The 17093-nt window shown below is 47.9% G+C and overlaps 1 protein-coding gene across 2 annotated transcripts in view; it reads left to right on the forward strand.

Moving 5' to 3' along the window:
* Window positions 1-17093, forward strand: part of fam222aa (family with sequence similarity 222 member Aa) — a 45910-nt gene that overhangs the window by 15840 nt on the left and 12977 nt on the right. Inside the window, exon 2 of one of the 2 annotated variants that reach the window (XM_070963793.1) lies at window positions 10052-10194. The exons of the other annotated variant lie outside the window; for it this stretch is intronic. Coding sequence (XP_070819894.1) covers window positions 10098-10194 — 97 coding nt within the window. The 5' untranslated portion in view covers window positions 10052-10097. The remainder of the gene's footprint in view (window positions 1-10051; window positions 10195-17093) is intronic. 2 annotated transcript variants of the gene reach the window in all.

Below are 17093 nucleotides of genomic sequence, written 5' to 3' on the forward strand. Positions count from 1 at the left end.
GATCATCTCCGTGGAAAGGTCAAGAGGAGAAGCTCTGGTGTTTGAAGTGCTTATCCCATGGAGGAGTGCCAGAAATGTGACACCTCCTTATGAGTGGGCGGCGGCGGCGGGCAGATTAGTGACGGACAGGGTGGCCCAGGGGGATGATTTAGGGAGATTCAGCTCTAAATACTCTGTGTATATCAGAGAGAGAGAGAGAGAAAATTATAAGCTGCCTTCCTCCAATCCCTATTTCCAACTGAAAAGCATATTAGTAGATTAAAAAGGAAATTTCCAAAAGAGAAGAGTGGAAAAAGGAAACAAGCGAGGTCACAGCCGCTAGTGAAAGGTGAACAAAAGTTTATTTCTTTTAACCTCCTGTCCACACTTTCTGCTTAATGTTGCTTGAAGTTACCGGTCGGTTTCATCCCTCCGCAGTCTAATCTAATCTGGAGTGGGTGGCTGTGGGCAGCATCTGTGCTCCGAGTTGAAATAGGGCTTTCTCTCTGCCTAATCCTCTATCCAGGGATCACTCAGTAGGGTGAAGACAATTACCAGCCTGCTTTCTCATGCTAATGGAATCTCTAACTAGATCTTACAGAAAGAGGAAAAAATAGATGGAGGAAGAGGAGAAGCAGGGACAATGGCGCAGAAAGATGACCCAACTAAAATGGGTTTTTAGATTACCATTTAATTATTGATAGAGACCCAGTTGTAAGGCCTAAGGTCAGGATTTGGAGAGCATTTTCAGAGAAGAGAGATAGATTATCAAGTTATTTTGGTGTGTGCGTGTGTTGGGGGTGTCAGGAAGTTGCTGAGACAGGACCGATGTCACCGTCGGATCAGCAGCTGTGTGCCAGGTAGTCTGCCTTTCACCTTTTTATCACCTGCCTCCAGCAAGGTGTCTGGAGTGGTTTTAAATTGCATTAATATGCAGGAATTTATAGATTGCCTCCCTTGGCATTTCTGCAGGGAGGGGAAGAGAGTATTACAGTCTCCATCTGCACTAATTACTGGGTCTTGGCAGTGTTACCTGTCTCTTGTGAAGGACAAACCAAGGCACCGAGCGGCAGCACACAGAGCAGAAGGAGCTCATCTGCTGAGGAGTCTTCAGGAAGAGGGATGTCTCCGGGGCATTTTTACTCTGATATGTTTGATGTGTTTGGGGCCTTGACGGCCATAAAAAATCTCCGGTAACAACATCAATAAACTAAATGACTTTGTCCAACTTCCTCCGTCGAGCGCTCAGAGAGAAGAGCGAACAGGCTTTGCACCTGATTTCACTGACAGTTAGCTCAAACTGTTGTGGTTAAATGTATCAGCGTAAATCTTCCGCTAATCCTGCTGGAAAACTTAAATTGACTGTCTCCAGTGCGTCAGAAGATTTAAAGTCGTGGCAGCTCGAGAGTAAATCTTAACAGGTGTACACCAACTGGCTCTCCTTGAAGTGTAGCTCTGAGACCTGAGACAGGAAGCAAGTGTTCGGTCCACCAAATAAATCACGGGGGCAACGAGATGTATCAAAAATCCTTGAGAGGGAAGAGATAATCAGGCTGCACGTGCAGCCGTTATCTCCGCGATGACCTCGCTTCTCAATTCTCTCCGTGCCTGGTCAAACTCGCTGATAACAGGGCCCCTTATCGGGTCGCTTTTGTCATGGAAAGCATCTACCATTTTAAATCATTACGACCTGCCCACTTTTTCACTTTCCCCAATCACTGAGCAGTGACACCGAGACCTTGCCCGTGGAAACGGGAGATCAATGCTTTAACTCTTCAGGTAGCTCTCCGGCTGCCAGCTTTCTGCCTCAAATCTGCATGCAGTAATTCCTCAGCTGGGTTTCTCAGGTTTCTGTGTTTGTCTGTCGGCCTGTCACAGAGACTTCTTGGATTGCTGCTGCACGAACATCTTGCTGCTGTTTGTGCCATCTGTGCCTTTAGCCAGCAGGTGATTACCAACTGCAGCCTCACCTCCCACTCTGTCCAATTGGATTGTCTCTGCTGGCATGGTCAGGGCCAGCTTTCAGAGGGAGCGGGATGACAACAGCTGGATAGCACACATCATGGCGCAAAGGGAAAGGCTGCTGAGCCTCGGCGTCGGGATCTGCAGCGAGAGGAAAATGTGTGTGCCTGCTTCCTCTCCCGGCTAGCTTAGCTGTGAGCGCTTGTGTCACCCTCTCTTTTATAGTCCTTAGCAAAAATGGCTTTGTCACACTTCAGATATATCAAATGAGATCAATGTCAACATTTCTACGGTGCACCGTTTGATTGCCTCGCGGGCTTCACAACACACTAATGTTATGCATGACTGACTATTGGATCTGTGACACCCTCCAGTGAAAGACGGCGGAGTTGTCCTTTGGACCATGGGAATTGGGGTCACCTTAGGCCCTGCACAGAGCGATGTTTGGAGTCAGGCTCCGGCAAGTGAGAGAAGAAATCACATTGTTTGAATTTAATTATATTCCATTGATTTATTGAACACCCATTAATACGCATACATTTCGAGGCAGGGCCATTTTGCGCGAAGGTTTTCTCCCCCTCTCTCGCTCCCTCGCTTCTCTCGCTTGCTCACTCCATTTCATCATAAATTGACATAAGCCTTTCTTTGAAGTTCAGGAGCCAAGCTGAGGAATGACAGCACAACAAACAATGAACAAAACACAAAAAGACAATGAACACTGTTTGAATATTCAAGTGAGCCACCGTAGGATGGGCGGGGGGGGGAGAAGCCTTGTTTTATTGTGGTTGTGTTAAGCCGTGAATGGACCTGTCTGGGACAATAAAGGATTGTGTCACACTGGGATAAGAAATTTTTGCAATATCAACAATGCTTTACAAATGAGTGTGTAATAAGGTTTACAGAGAAAATATAAATCCTAGCATGAAAACCGAGAAAGCACAGCTCATTTTTCGCATCTGGCTGAAGTTACCGTGGAAGGTTTGTGATTTATGTTTTAAAAGTCCTGCCTGGTGCAAATAATCTGTTTTGTGCACTAGAAGGATATTTAGCTTTTAATGCAGCCAGATTTGTATTCAATTAACAGCAGCCCTCTGGCGTATCTGTGATCAACAGTTTAGTAAAAACTCCACAGCTACTCACCACATCTGCTCAATATGTCACAACATTCGCAGGGTTTCTGTGTGAAAGTGGTATCAGATGACAACCGATGCTGCCGCCTTACAAAACAATACAAGAAAGGCTGAGGCAATAAGAGGAGAAGAGGATGTGTTTCCCCTGTGGTTTGTCTGACAATCTTAAGCCACGCTCTCGTTGCTCAAACTCCCTCGCCGGCATCAGCGGGAGCGCAGAGGCTCAGGCATGTTGGAAGAGCACCTCAGTTGCACCGTGCTGGTGGAGACGAACAGATTTTACCGAGGGGACTCTCCCAGCGTGGGATCGCAGGCATGCGCCGGGTTTCAGACGGGTGATTAGCCCACAGGATGCACAACTTTTAAAATTCAAAACACACGGCTGCAACCGTTATGACTTGTGGGTTTTGTTTGTTGGTGTGTTTTGTCACGTACTGTGCATTTAGACTCTCGTCACACTGCTGTTGTTATAGCACCGCGTTGTTGAGCTTCAAGCTTAATGAGTTTATACTATCAATTAAACATCATTTTTCATGCTCATTTTAGCTCCTTTGATTGTGAATACATCTCAGCTCTCGTAGCTTCAACTGGAATCTTCTTCCCTCGTCTGTCAGGTCTGTCGTAACTTTCTTTTAGGTGACAGAAATGTGTAAAAATGTTCGTCCAGTGCCACTGTGGCATCTGAATTAGGTCAAGCAAAATCAACAAAAGAACTCATCAAACGGTGAATTAGCATTTTCCTGCACTGTCGCATAACCTGTTCATGCTCGGGGCACTTATTTGTAAACCTCGCATGTGATCAGCTGATGTCAAGGTCAAGCTAATCACTGCTTAGCTCACTTTACGCCCCTGTACATGCTTCTCACGTCTAGTGAAGGTGTAAAAAGAGCAGCATGCAGAGCCTTACATAACTGATCCTTTGGTAAACCTCACCAAAAGCTGCACATGTAATACTTAAGAGAATTGCAGTCTCTGGTTGTTTCTGAGGACGGCAGTGGAGGACGCATTGTTTTCCCCAGAAGCTCGGGCTGCCGTGGTAGTCGAGGAACAAGCCTTGTTTTAAATATATGGAGACATTTTTGATTTCACTCAAGGAAAGTATGTTATGAATCCACGGTGCAGGGGCTGAGCATGTGAGCTGGACCGAGCTGGACCATGATGGGGATCTTGTCTCCATCCTAAACCAAACAAAGATCCCCATCACCCATAACCACCTGTTGGCTAGTATCAAACAAAACTCCTTGATTGGTGGACCATCTGCACTAAGTTCCACCTGACAGGCTGAACCCTCAGAATGCAGCTCAGGTAGTGGCTGAAAATTTCTAGTTTAATTCAGTATCATACTCTCAGATTCCTGCTCAGACTCAGAACTGTCTCTGTCTGAATCTGAATCTAAATGTCATTCATCTCCATTTACTTCAGCTCTCTGCATTTTCTACATTTTGAATGTGGTTGCCACATACTCATAATGGCTCACTGCCTTCTGAGCCCATTATTTACTATTAATGAAACCTAGCCCGGCACAAAGATGCAGCAGTTGGCTGTGAAGTCAATTAGTCCTCATTGCTATTACAGGGTTGACATTAGCCTAGGCAGGCGTGTTTTGATTAGAGATGACAGACGACTCACTGCTATTGGATTGCCAGACATTCCTCACCCTTCATCCCACGGGTGAAGCTATTGAAGCTGACTGGAATATGGAAAGCTAACAGCTGAGTGTTTTTGCCAAGATGCCCTTCATCTGCAGAGAAACCTCTTATAAATACGACTGCACGGCATACGAGGCTGTATAAGCCCCAATAACTGTGACACGCTGCATCGTATATATAAGAATCCGCTGCCAATATGTTATTCCAGGGCTGTATATCATGGAAATAATACCCAAACTGTAGGCTTTTACACACAATGGCCTTTTGTTGTGCAGGTTATTTATTGTGCTGGTGTGAGGTTGTGCAGAGCTGGTGGGTGAGTGCATCCAGGGGCTTGTATTGTTAGGGAATCAGTGGCTCTTGTTTGTGGAGCTGGGAGGGTTTGTTAACAATGCCTTTTTTATGTCCCAGAGTGCGTGCCTGTCGGCAAACGTCCCCTCAGAATTTTTGTTTGTGCGTTGTTTTGTTGTTGGTGTGTTTGTGGATCAGGGTCGGCGAACATAACCCTCTCATTGTGTGCCACGTCCAGGCAGACCAGTTTTACATCAGGAACATGTGAGCATTAGTGTGCGTGTTCGTGTGTGTGTTTTGAATATACAGTATGAGTGCAAATTATTTAGTGCGGATGTGTGGAAAGTGCCGAGCCGAAGGGGTTTACTGCCAGTCCTTCCTAATGGAGCCTTTCACTCTCCCTCCATTCATGTGACGGCATGGTGACGGAGAAGGGGGAGCCGGGGATTAAGGGGGTAGAGGCAGTGCCTTGTTAAAGAAAAAGAAAGGGTTTGAGTGTGTCGATTGGATTAACTTGTTTGGGCTTATTAAGAGGGGAGACACAGCAGCTTGTTAAAAGCACTGCATGGGGCGTCCCACAGTGAGACGGCAGGGTCACCATTCAATTAGGTTGAAGCCCCACCTCCGCTCATTGTGGCGGCTGTCTGCCAGGCTCCCGGACCACGGCTGGTCCTGAACTGGGAGGGGGAGCTTCACCGGAGACACTTTAACTAAGGCACTCAGACCTATAGAAGCTTAATGATTGGTTTTCTGGAAGGACCACTGAGGGATAATATTAGCTAAGCCTGCTACTGCTGCAGGTTTACTACTTGAGTTTCAGTACAGATGCCAGAATCATACCTGTTTGATACCTTACTTTGAGAAATATTTGCATGTTTGAAACACCCCAACAAGAGCGTTGATTGGACGATTCTGCAAAAAATGATTTATGATGCTGCACATCATGCTTAAAGTTACGTTCAGAGGTTTGTAAAATAAACTGAGGTTACAGTGTCGTTCAGGTCAGGCAAAGATCGGGATTCCCGTTAATAAAAAGGGGAACATCAATTGTAGGTTGGAACAGGAGGCGAACTCTGATTTCCTGTTAAATTCAGACATGCTTCCTGTCCATCTACCTCACTGCCTTCCTTAGCTTTCAGCCTCGCTGTACAGAGGGCACGCTACTTCCTGCCTCAGCGCTGAATGTCGGCGCTGGACTTAAATGGTGCGGTGCGGATATGTCGAATATGAACCTAATTCTGAGGATGCTTGACAAAAGAAGCCAGAATTCACAACTGTTAAGCGTTCCCAAAGCACAAGCAGCCATACAAGAGCGATCTGATCAAAGAATGAGCAAACAAGGCTGTGAGTCTGCCACCATGAACGCCATCTTTTGGTACTTAACACTTCAGCTCAGCGAGGTTCGGTTCCCGGCCCCAGTATCAGCTGCCTCGCTCCTTCTTTCACCTGACACACACACACACACACACACACACACACACACACACACACACACACACACTTCGTTTATTCACCCATGACCACCCTGTTACACCCCGCACTTGGCAGGATGCTTATCTGGGCACACAGCTTTGGGCGCGGGGAGCCATCTCCTCTGATCTCCTCTGCAGTTTAAGAACCTTTTAACTTCGAAATAGCCCTCTGCCAAGCCCACCGCCTCTTGATTCCGGCTTATTCCCTCATCTCATGGGACTGATCTTCCGCCCCCATTGCAAACCCTGCAGCAGCGTTAGCAGAACGGGGAAGAGCCGATAGACATCCTGGCTTTTGAGATATCCCCGCACTGGTGTAATAGGAGACCTGTGAGTGGATTTGATGAGCGAGTGAAGTGCAGGTGGTTTTTCCAAAGGCGTGCAGGACAGTGTGTGTGAGTGCGTGCTCACACACATCCTCCTGCACCTTCAAGGGGACTGACCCGGGCATGACAGGCTGTTTTAGGGCAGCTGGATGGCGGGTCACAGGGTTTTGGTTTGGACATAATTTCCTGCCACTGATAGACATCTGCTAAGTAGTACAATAACCTAATAGGGGGAAATGAGGGGAAAGGGGGACATGACAAACAAGCCAAAGACTTGCTCCTTCTGCTTCGCTCTTAAAGGCAATAATAGGAGAAAATTGGTTCTTGAAATTGAATTGAAAAAAAGTGGGTCTCTTTCAGCGAAGTATAATGCCTCAGAATACATTTGGTGAGCAGCAAATGGAGAAAAATGGAGGGTAGTTACACGATTGTCTTTCCTTTCAGAGAGGGGAAAACTGTGGAGGTATCCCCCGTTAAGACTAGCTTTTAGTCTCAATCTACACCATGTGTCCCTTTCCTCTCTCTCAGCCACTATCTTTTAACAAATGGGCTGCGAGGATGGGCTCGTTGTGAAATTAGTATCCTCACAGAGAGGACACAGAGAAAGGATTATGTGAATAGCCAGTAATGAGCTCAAAGTGCCAGTGTGTTTGGGCCAGGCCTGCCTGTGTGTGAGAGGAAATGGCACTGCATGCGACCTTTTTTGCTCAAGCACCTGGCGAGAAATAGAGTGGCCCCTCTCTTCCATCTGCAATGTGTGTGTTTGTGTGTACGCGTGTGTGTGTGTGTGTGTGTGTGTGTGTGAGGGCACAGTGAAATTCTTAGTCTAAAGGTTTAATTTACTTACATTTATTAGAGAGAAGCATTTTTTTTGTGAACACCATTTTCACACCGTCAGGTTTGTGCTAAAAGTGTTGTTTTGTGCTGCTTCTGACAGGTTTTAAAAATACACATTTGACTCGGAGTGTTAAGTGCGTTATACAAGCCTCGGGGTCTGAGGTCAGATTCAATGTCTTGTGAAAAATGTTTTATCTAAAAACGCGTTTTGTGAGTGAAAGGCTGAATTCTTTGCAGGGACGGTGCATTTTCTCCTGTAACACCTGCTTCTAATCTTAAAGTATTCAAACCAGGAAAGTCATTCAATGTTAATTATAGGCAGTAAATTTTGTTCTGTTTGTCAATCACGCTTCCCTCCTCCATTTCTCAATCCATACTTTAATCAGGTTTTACTTTATCCGTGAGAAAAGAAAATGTATTTGCGACAAACAGTGCAGTAAAACAGCGGCAGTAAACACGGATCGACTGCTCTCAGCTCTGTTTTAAAAAGTTGAAATCTGTGTGAGGAGGGCTGTTGAAGTTTATATAAATGCACCTATTCTTGAAAATCTAGTCCCTTCTTTCACATTCAAAGCTCAATTATACTTAAAATGGTATCAGCCCATGTGGGTGTGGAATGGGAAGAGTGTAAACATTCAGACCAAAGACTGTTTTAGTTATTTTTCAGAGGATTTGTTGTTCAAGGTCAGATGAAAAGAAGGCGCTAAATTCACTTTATCAAATCAAAATAACAGTAATCTCGAATTCTGGGAGACATTTTGAGCCGTAACCTTCCATAAAACTGCATGAAAACGTATTGCACGGATGTGTTTTTCAACTTTCAAATCAGTTTTCGATCAGATATTCCGGGAACGTTCAGCGAAGGCTGCCTTGATCGACTGCTTCTGTTAGCGCTTTGATATTTTGATGTTTTTCACTGGTGATCTGTATTGTCCTTTATTCCTTAAATGAGCAAGAGCAGGAGCTGGCGCTTTACAGACTGCCATTAATTTATCTCGTAATCATTGTAATTGCTTTCTTTCATATTAAAATGATAATCTATACAACTCAGTAATGGACTGATGGCAGGTGGCTAAATGTTCATTTAGTGATTCACTGAGAAAATAAATAACGGAGGACAAGCCTGTGACAGGCGCATGAGAAATCATTTTTCAATAATCTGCCACGCATCATGGCAGGAGACGCTGGCGCTGACAGCATAGATGAAATATTTGCCTCTGTTCTTTGTTTTAATATGGGAGGAGACCAGCCCAGATGGAAACGATAGTGTTTCATATCGATGCATTTTTGGACAAGAGACTCAAACGCATTCAGAGCTTAGACGAAGGCCGCGACGGCTCCTGAGCCTCTGCAGCGTACAGTACAGTAAGAGCACATTTTTCCTGGAAACCAAAGAATATCCGCTAAGTGAACTATAGAGGAGTGAATCTCGATCCTTATCATATAAAAACACTTTCTGAGCCTAAATGGTTTGCTTTAGCTGTTCTCATCCAGCCCATAATCCAAGTAGAAGACTTTGTAATCAGTCATCATTGTGCTATGTGACACTGGTATGTTGCTGATGAATGATACCCTCCATGCTACTCGATTGTCCTGTGTTTCCACCGGAGCTGTGATGGGCTTTTTGAGAGGAAACTAGCGGCGACTGCCTCACTGTTCCTGAGTGAAGGTGGCTGTGGGGAAAAGGGGGAGTGTAGAGCTGGAGATTTATGGCCTAGAGGGAGATTGATTAGTGCCGTCACTAGCCCTGATGTACGGCTGGCAGTCTCACCCACCCAACCCATTGCATTTGCTCACACACACACACACATGCAGCCATACGGTTCAACACACAGCTACACATACATCCAGACACCGCTCAGTCCCACAGGCCTCTCCTGACAGTCCCCCAGAGCTGTTGCATGTTAAGTTGTAGCAGACAGACTGCTGTTTTCTCAGCATTACCTTCTTTTTTTTCTTTTTTTTTTGCTGTCTATAGATAACGCCATCAATCACCGCATACACACTGCCCTGGAAGGAATGTGCCTGAGTGTTGCTACTTTCTGTGTGTGCCTGTGTGCTTGTTTTGAGGATGGTTTCACAGACGGGGGATGCGGTTGAATGGCCGTGTGGATGTGCCGTTTGAGGCTGCAGAGTGACTGGGCTGGTCTGTGCTCTGAACCCGTGTCAACCGTGCTGCCCCAGTGCAGGTGTGTGTTTATCATTCAGCACGCAGAGCTGAGAGGCAGGCAGCTGGAGGCATGCGTTCCCAATTAAATCCCGGGTGAGAAACCTAGCCCATGTAGCCCAGAGCCAGCTCCTGCCGCCTTACCGGACACGGCCGTGGAGCTTTGACCTCAAATCATCCTGCTTAACTCACCCAGTGTTCCTTCCTCTCTCTTTTTCTTGCTCTTTCTATGCTCCAGGTTGGCCGCAGAACTCCCCCGGCTGTAGTACTGTGCCCACCTCGCCATGCTGGCCTGTCTGCAGAGGAGGCAAAACCCTCCACCCCAGCACCCGGTGTGTGCCAGCAAGACCCTGGAGCCCCCGCAAGCCCTTGGACGGAAATGTGAGTTAAGAAAGCAACAGCGGGCGATGGAGGTCAGGAGTTCAGCTCGCCCAAAGCTAAGGAATGAGAGAGGCTTGTGTTTGGCGTTGGTATTTAATCTATCAGTCACGCTGAATGATGGAAACGGGTAGTTAACCCTGACTGTGAATAAGTGAAGGAAAATAGACTTTCCGGTTTCTGTTGTTTGTCACTGTGCTCTCTCTCCACTCTGAGGAATTCTAAACAGTTTCACTCGCTCTGCACTTAGACCTTGGATTGCCATGTTGTTTGGCTACTCATTGTGAGGGGGGCCTGTTTAGCTGTGCTGATTGTGCAGTCGTGGCAACAGGGCTGGACAGACAGTGTTTAACGTGCCTCACTGGCCCTGGGTGACCCTGAGGGTCTGTAAACATTTACAGTGTCTGGCCCTGGCTGTGCCGGCCGCCTGTAAAGCATGACAGCTGCTCTGTTTGCTCCCCGAGCACCACCCTCTGTCCACTCACAAAATGGTGTAAAGGGACAGAGATGAGCCAGGGATGAAAACTGTTACAGGGCTGGCAAAACTAATTCTAACCAGTTTGGGATTAGAGAGAGCTGCGGCAGTCAGGCATCTGGAAGGTGAATTTCTCCCTAATTTTGTCGAAGCTTTCGGATAAGCCTTCTACACTGAGTCTGTTTTCTGATGACGGGGAGAGAGGTCTCTCCGCCTTATTGAGCGCTCCGAGGGTCTTTAATGGCCTTTGTTTACATGGCAGGCCTACGAGCTACCTCAAGCTGATTAAAGGGGCTGGCTGATGAGAGCAGGGGAGCACTAACCCACCAGATTTTACCTCATCTCAGAGAGGCTCTGTGGGAATAGCAGCGTCTGTGCTTCTTCATCAGTGGGACATTGTATCAGGCCTGTAACCAGTCCACTGAAAGGCTTTAAAGAGGCTCTGATGGGCTCTGGGTGAAGAAATGAAGCACTGCCTGCGCTCTTTCTCAGCTCCTCACCGGCCAATTAGCTACTTCTCAGCTCAACATCACACTCCAATCGCCTCCTACAGAGGAGAGGAGAGTCACAAACAACAGGGTGACTGGGTGCTACCTCTGTCCTCAGATCTGGAGGTGTTTCTGCTGGTCTGTATGGATGTTTCATATGGAGCTGTGTAGGTGCGTGTGAAACCAGAGGGGGGATCGAAAGAGATAAACAGAGCTCCGGGCGCATTCGGATGGGGCAGCTCTTCAGCTGAGTGGGGTTCAACTGGGCCCACTAATGAGGTTTCAGAGAGAGGTGAAGTGAAAGGGAGCACAAAGAGAGGCTGCGCAAAATAGAATTAGAGAAGGTAAAGATGGAGAGGAAGGGAGAGAAATGGAGGGAGTCCTCAACAGTCGTCTTAATCGATTCCCTCCTTCCAATTTCGCAGGATTAGCCCACTTCCTCCCAGGGTCCTTCATTGAGGAGCAGCCAGTGGGAGTCAGGACTCAAATCAATAGAGAAAAAGAACAGTCTTCCCTTTCGCTCCCTCTTACTGACCCTCTCTATCTGACTCCCTCTCTCTGTCTCGCTCTCTCTCCACCTGTTAAATCCTTTGATTGAAAGACTACCACTGCGACTGACTTGAGGTTCATAATGAGGATGTTTGAACATAATAGCCTCCTTTCTGTCCTTGGAGGGGGAGGGGGGAGCAAGTGTTGGATTTCCACCACTGTGCAGCTCTTGGCCTCAATAAGGCAATTGTTCGTCCAGGCCCAGAAGGGGTGCAGAAAGGCAGACAGTGGGTCTGGCTGCAGAAGTGGGCACACTCAGGTCACCATGCTGAGCAGGTCCCCATGATTGATTGTTCGTGGCCCAGTTCGTGCCAACATGGAAGGGGGTTGTGGGTAAGGTGACCTGGGCTCTCAACAGGAGGCTGAATACCAGAATACACCCCTCAAAGAGACAGAGTGAGTGAGAGCACAGGAGGGGGATTACCTGGCAGTGAGGCAGAGGTGAGCTGTGTCATTTGCATCTTCTGTCCTTTACACACAAGTAGTGCATGTGTGTGTGCGTGCATGTGTGTGTGTGTGTGAGGACTAGGGTGGCAGAGCAGTTGGGATGAGAGGGCGAGAAAAAGCCCCTGCATGCAGATGCCGAGTGGCTGCACAGTTCATTGATGCGACTCCCATTAAAAATCCCTCATACCCTCAATAAAAAAGGACTTAACTGGCTCTACCATCAGCTGGAAGCGTTCAGATCGGCTCGCCAGACAATCAATTTCCCCCAAGCGCACAGAGCTTAGCGGGAGAAACGGGAGGCGGAGAGCGGGATGTTTCCATTATCACAGCCCGCTCTGTGTCTGGACTCGGGGGGTTGGGGGTTGGGGTTGGGGTACTGTAGAGCGGGGAGTGCAGGGGGGAGAAAGGAGGGAGCGGCAGAGGGAGGTGGGGAAAGACAGACAAGTGGAGAAGAGAGCGAGAAGCAGAAAGGGAGACAGAGAAGCTGGCTTTTCAAAAAGCCATTGACCGCCTGCCCTTAAAAATATCATATTGGATTAGCCTCACAGAGACGGCCTTTTGATATTTTTTTCTTTGGCCGTAGAATTAAAAGGAGTGCGGAGCATTACTTGAATTATAAATCATAGGCACTTGCTTTCACTGCGCCCAAATTCCGCGCATATGTGGCTGCACTCTCAAGCGCCAGCCCCTGTCATTTTTAATTAAATCCCCCCTTATGGGTGACATTTGTAGCTTGCCCCCTCCTTCGTCCTCCCCTCCACATCTCTCTACCACTGCCCTAGATGGAGACATGAAAGGCAGAGGCGGCAGCAGAGCCAGGGCCTCTCATCGTGTTGAGCCCCAGAGAGAGGGCACCCATCCAGACAGATGAGAGAGAAAGACCCTGCAAGGGGAGAGGGGTGAATGGATGCCACCGACCCCGGCCACCCTCAGCCAGCGGCGACCTCCCTCGCTCCCCGTCCCTCTCCTCGATTGTCATCCTCCGCTTAGGGTCTGAGGGTCCGGGGAGCAGGGGTGAGCGGAGCAGCCCTGCTCTTAGAGGGGAGAGGAAGGTGCGCCAGGCCAGTGATGAGCAACACCGAGATGGCTGGACAGGAGGCTCAGCAGCCCCCACCACTACCCTGCCTCCTTCCCGGCCCAGCCAGCAATTACTCTGCCACATGTCAGCTAAAGAATAACAGGTCCAGAACCCCTCAGTTGACTGCTTGATGGGAATATTTCTGCCTGGCTATTTTCCAAAATAATATCTTTTCAGATTTCTGCAGCTTTTCATTTGTTTAATCATTACTTAGCAGCTGCATTTGTCTCAGGCATGACATTTTCGAGGAATGGCATTGTCACACTGGGTGTGCACTTTTGTCTTCTTTATCCAGCTGTAGGTTCTGCCCTTGTTAACCACACAGGTCATTGCCACTCCCTATTTGCCTTGCAATTGGGTCACGCTTTGGGCAAAACCTGGGTGTTCCCTCCTGTGTCTAACCCCAGCAGGGCCTGGCTGCAGTTCACACATACTTTTGGTTATAGTGCAATGACTTATGTAAGACTAATTAAGACAGAAACTGTTTCTCATCATTATGAATGCAATTATGGTGAAATCAAACTCAAAAAAACAGTTTTGTCCCCTGTTAAATGTCTCAAACCTGCAGCCGTGACGCTCTGTGACACCACCCAGGAGGCCTAAGGTGCCAATCAGCCAAGTGTAGATGAAAAGTTCCCAGAAGGCCTGATAGCGCAGGTTCATGCTATGTCAGGCCATGTGCAGCCTTCCTCCGGCTTGAACGACAGAGACAACCTGGCCATGTCACACACAGCCTGAGGACATGACACGGAGTTCACCTGGGGATTGTAGTTTTCCTAATAGCCCTGTGCCTCAGCAGGCAGAGCTGCCAGAGCCATTAGTTTGCTTTGCTTTTAGCAGCTTCTCTTCCTAAGCCACACTCTGGCAGAGAGGGAATATGCTCAGGTAATGACCTCCAGCCACCTCTCTTCCACTGTTGTCTGAGGCCGTGCGAGACATAACAGGGGAATTAGCTGGCATATCAAATTGCAGCGCGTTGTTCCAACGGCTGTTATGTGGGGGGAAAAAATAAAACGGGGGAGAGTTTTCAGTTGAATATTTAAAAGTGGTCGCGAGCGGCAGCAGAAATAACAACCTTTTCCCTGATTGCCTCAGTACCCCGAAGGTGGGGGGCATAAAGTGGAACTGGGGGAAAAAGAATGGAAAGAGAGCGAGGGAGAGAGAATCTGCATGCGCTTGACCTTTTCCCACTGATTGAACCACCTCGTTTCTAACTCCCATTTGGAATTCCACAGAGTGCCTACAGAGACTGTCATTATTGCACAGTCTGCAGCAGGGAAGCAGAGGTCATGAGGTATTTTTCATAGTGAAAGGTGATTGACAGCTATCCATGGCCTGCCTCCTCCTGGTTGCCTACTTATGCAATCTCATTTTGGGGATCGCTGGGTTTGCATAGCCACATGAAACGTGTCATTCACACTTTCATCACGGTGCTATATTGCAAAATCCAGAGCATTAATGGAGTTTGACTTTATTTCAGAGGGACAGCCGTGTCATTTCGCTTGTACTGGTCTTAACTCATGCATACTACAGGCCCTCTTCTGTCATGTTGGCGTCTCAGTGCTGGCACACAGAGGATCATTTCCGGCTGGTGGCGTCCCACAGAGCCATGCCTTCCCTCTGCCCTCTGCCTTCTGCTGTGAACACGGGGGGCGAAGCAATCTTATTGCCTCGGGAGGTGAGCTTGAGGAAGAGGGGCTCTGCTTTAGTTTTGGTCACAGCAGGATTTGGGTTGAAAAACAGGCTCCTGGTTCCAAAACCTCCGAGCTGGCATTTGGGCATCCCAGGTGCAAGGCATCGACACCCTCTGTCTTCGCCTGCCAGAGAGTGGGGGTGGGCAGGGGGATGCGAGCGAGGGTACAGAGAGTGTCCGCGCTCCCTCGCCATCCCACAGGAAACGACACGCAGCCTTGTGCCATCTCTGAGCTGAGCCCACCACAGACTGACCATGAGAGGCGTTCAGGAGGTGTCGCACGCTCCTGGCACGCTCCAAGCGTGTTTGAGTGGTCTCTTCATTGCAAATCTCAAAATAAAAATGTAGTTTTGGTCCAACGTTTGAATTGCAAAGTGTGCAAGTAGGAAGAAAGGTTTCATTGTCCTTTTAAACTAGATTGCCAGCCTTTAATTGCTCTATTTCTGTCCAGTTTATCCAAACTCATCAAGAAATTACAGCACATTTAAAGGTGTTCATCAAAATTTCATTATATCTTAATAGATGCAGAATAAATATTTTTAAGGTTTGAGGTTGAGGTTTGCTTGATTCTGATTTATTCGTAAATTGGCCAACACACTCTAATATTCGCAGAAGGTAAATATTGATCATGATCTCCTTTAAAGGGTCTTCTTGCGCTGGGAAAAGAAATGTCGTGGGATCAAATCGAGTCACCAGCGGCAGAGTTTGGTGTTTTGGTCCGGACCAGTCATCAGCTTGCACCAGATTTTAATTCCATCCCTGGCTGTGGTTTTTCAGTGTGCTCTAATAGTGCAGAGGGTTTGGCGGAGAAAGCATGGGAGTGCAAACTGACCACAGCACAATGCTGAAATCATCGCTCCTGTGGGACATTTTACTACAGTTTCTGCGGTTTGCTCGTCAGGCTCGTTCTCATGAAGGCCATCTTCACATGCGTCGGTCTCATCGTCGTCTTTGCTTGGTTATTCGTTCAGGGTTAGGGTGTGTGTTTTTGTTTTGTTGCTGACCTCTGGTTGCCAGATCTAACTCTGGGCCTCGAGTCCTTTGAACAGACTTTGACTAACCCTCTAACCCTGGAGGAAAGCCAGGCCTGCATCCCGAACTGTTTGATCTGTAAGGTCATTTTTATGTTTTATCTTTGTTTTTGACCAACCCTGTAACATGAGGGCAAAGGTTTTACTTAATGAGCTGATGAAAGCCCCGCCAACCCGGAAGGTGTGACCCCACATTTGTCGTTCATTTTGTTTCACAGATGCATGAAATGAAAGTGTATTAATTAAGAAACATTAAAGATTTCAGCTTTAAGCAATACTTAAAATATAACACATGGCGTCTGTTAAATCCCTGCCTCCACAACTCCATTGACATTAAATCTTTCATAATGTTTTTTAATCTGACTGAAAACTTCCCATTTATGTACCCCCCTCCTCTCCTCTCCTCTCCTCTCCTCTCCTCTCCTCTCCTCTCCTCTCCTCTCCTCTCCTCTCCTCTCCCCTCCTCTCCTCTCCTCTCCTCTCCTCTCCTCTCCTCTCCTCTCCTCTCCTCTCCTCTCCCCTCCTCTCCTCTCCTCTCCTCTCCTCTCCTCTCCTCTCCTCTCCTCTCCTCTCCTTCCTCCCCCCCTCCTCTCCTCTCCTCTCCTCTCCTCTCCCCTCCTCTCCTCTCCTCTCCTCTCCTCTCCCCTCCCCTCCCCTCCTCTCCTCTCCTCTCCTCTCCTCTCCTCTCCTCTCCTCTCCTCTCCTTTCGCTGGCATGTGTACTGCAGCCGAGTGCCTTGTTGTCTGTGCAGTGTTAAATATTAATTGGGAATCAGTGGAGGACTTGTCTCCTAAATGATAGAACAGAAGGGCCCAGGCTTGCCTCAGGCAGCCTGCAGGCGCCTTTCTTCTTCCATTTACCTGCAGGCCTGCGCACCAGCACTTCCTCCAGTCTGACAGGCCTGCCCAGGCGCCTCCAGCCTCCCCTCATCTCTCCCACTCTCTCCCTTTCTTCCTCCTCCTCTGCTCTCTGCACTGGTTCCTTTTCTTATCTCTGTGTGCGCTTACAATCTCTACCTCTGGGTTCCTTTACTCCAAACCTGTGTGTGTGTTTGTGTTGTCGCTGTGTCCATTTGAGTTTGTGCATGACTGTGAATGCTGCTCGCTCTTGGCTGTACATGAAGCCCTTTGAGAAAATAGTG

This window comes from Chaetodon trifascialis, chromosome 6, assembly GCF_039877785.1.
Source record: "Chaetodon trifascialis isolate fChaTrf1 chromosome 6, fChaTrf1.hap1, whole genome shotgun sequence".
Taxonomy (NCBI): domain Eukaryota; kingdom Metazoa; phylum Chordata; class Actinopteri; order Chaetodontiformes; family Chaetodontidae; genus Chaetodon; species Chaetodon trifascialis.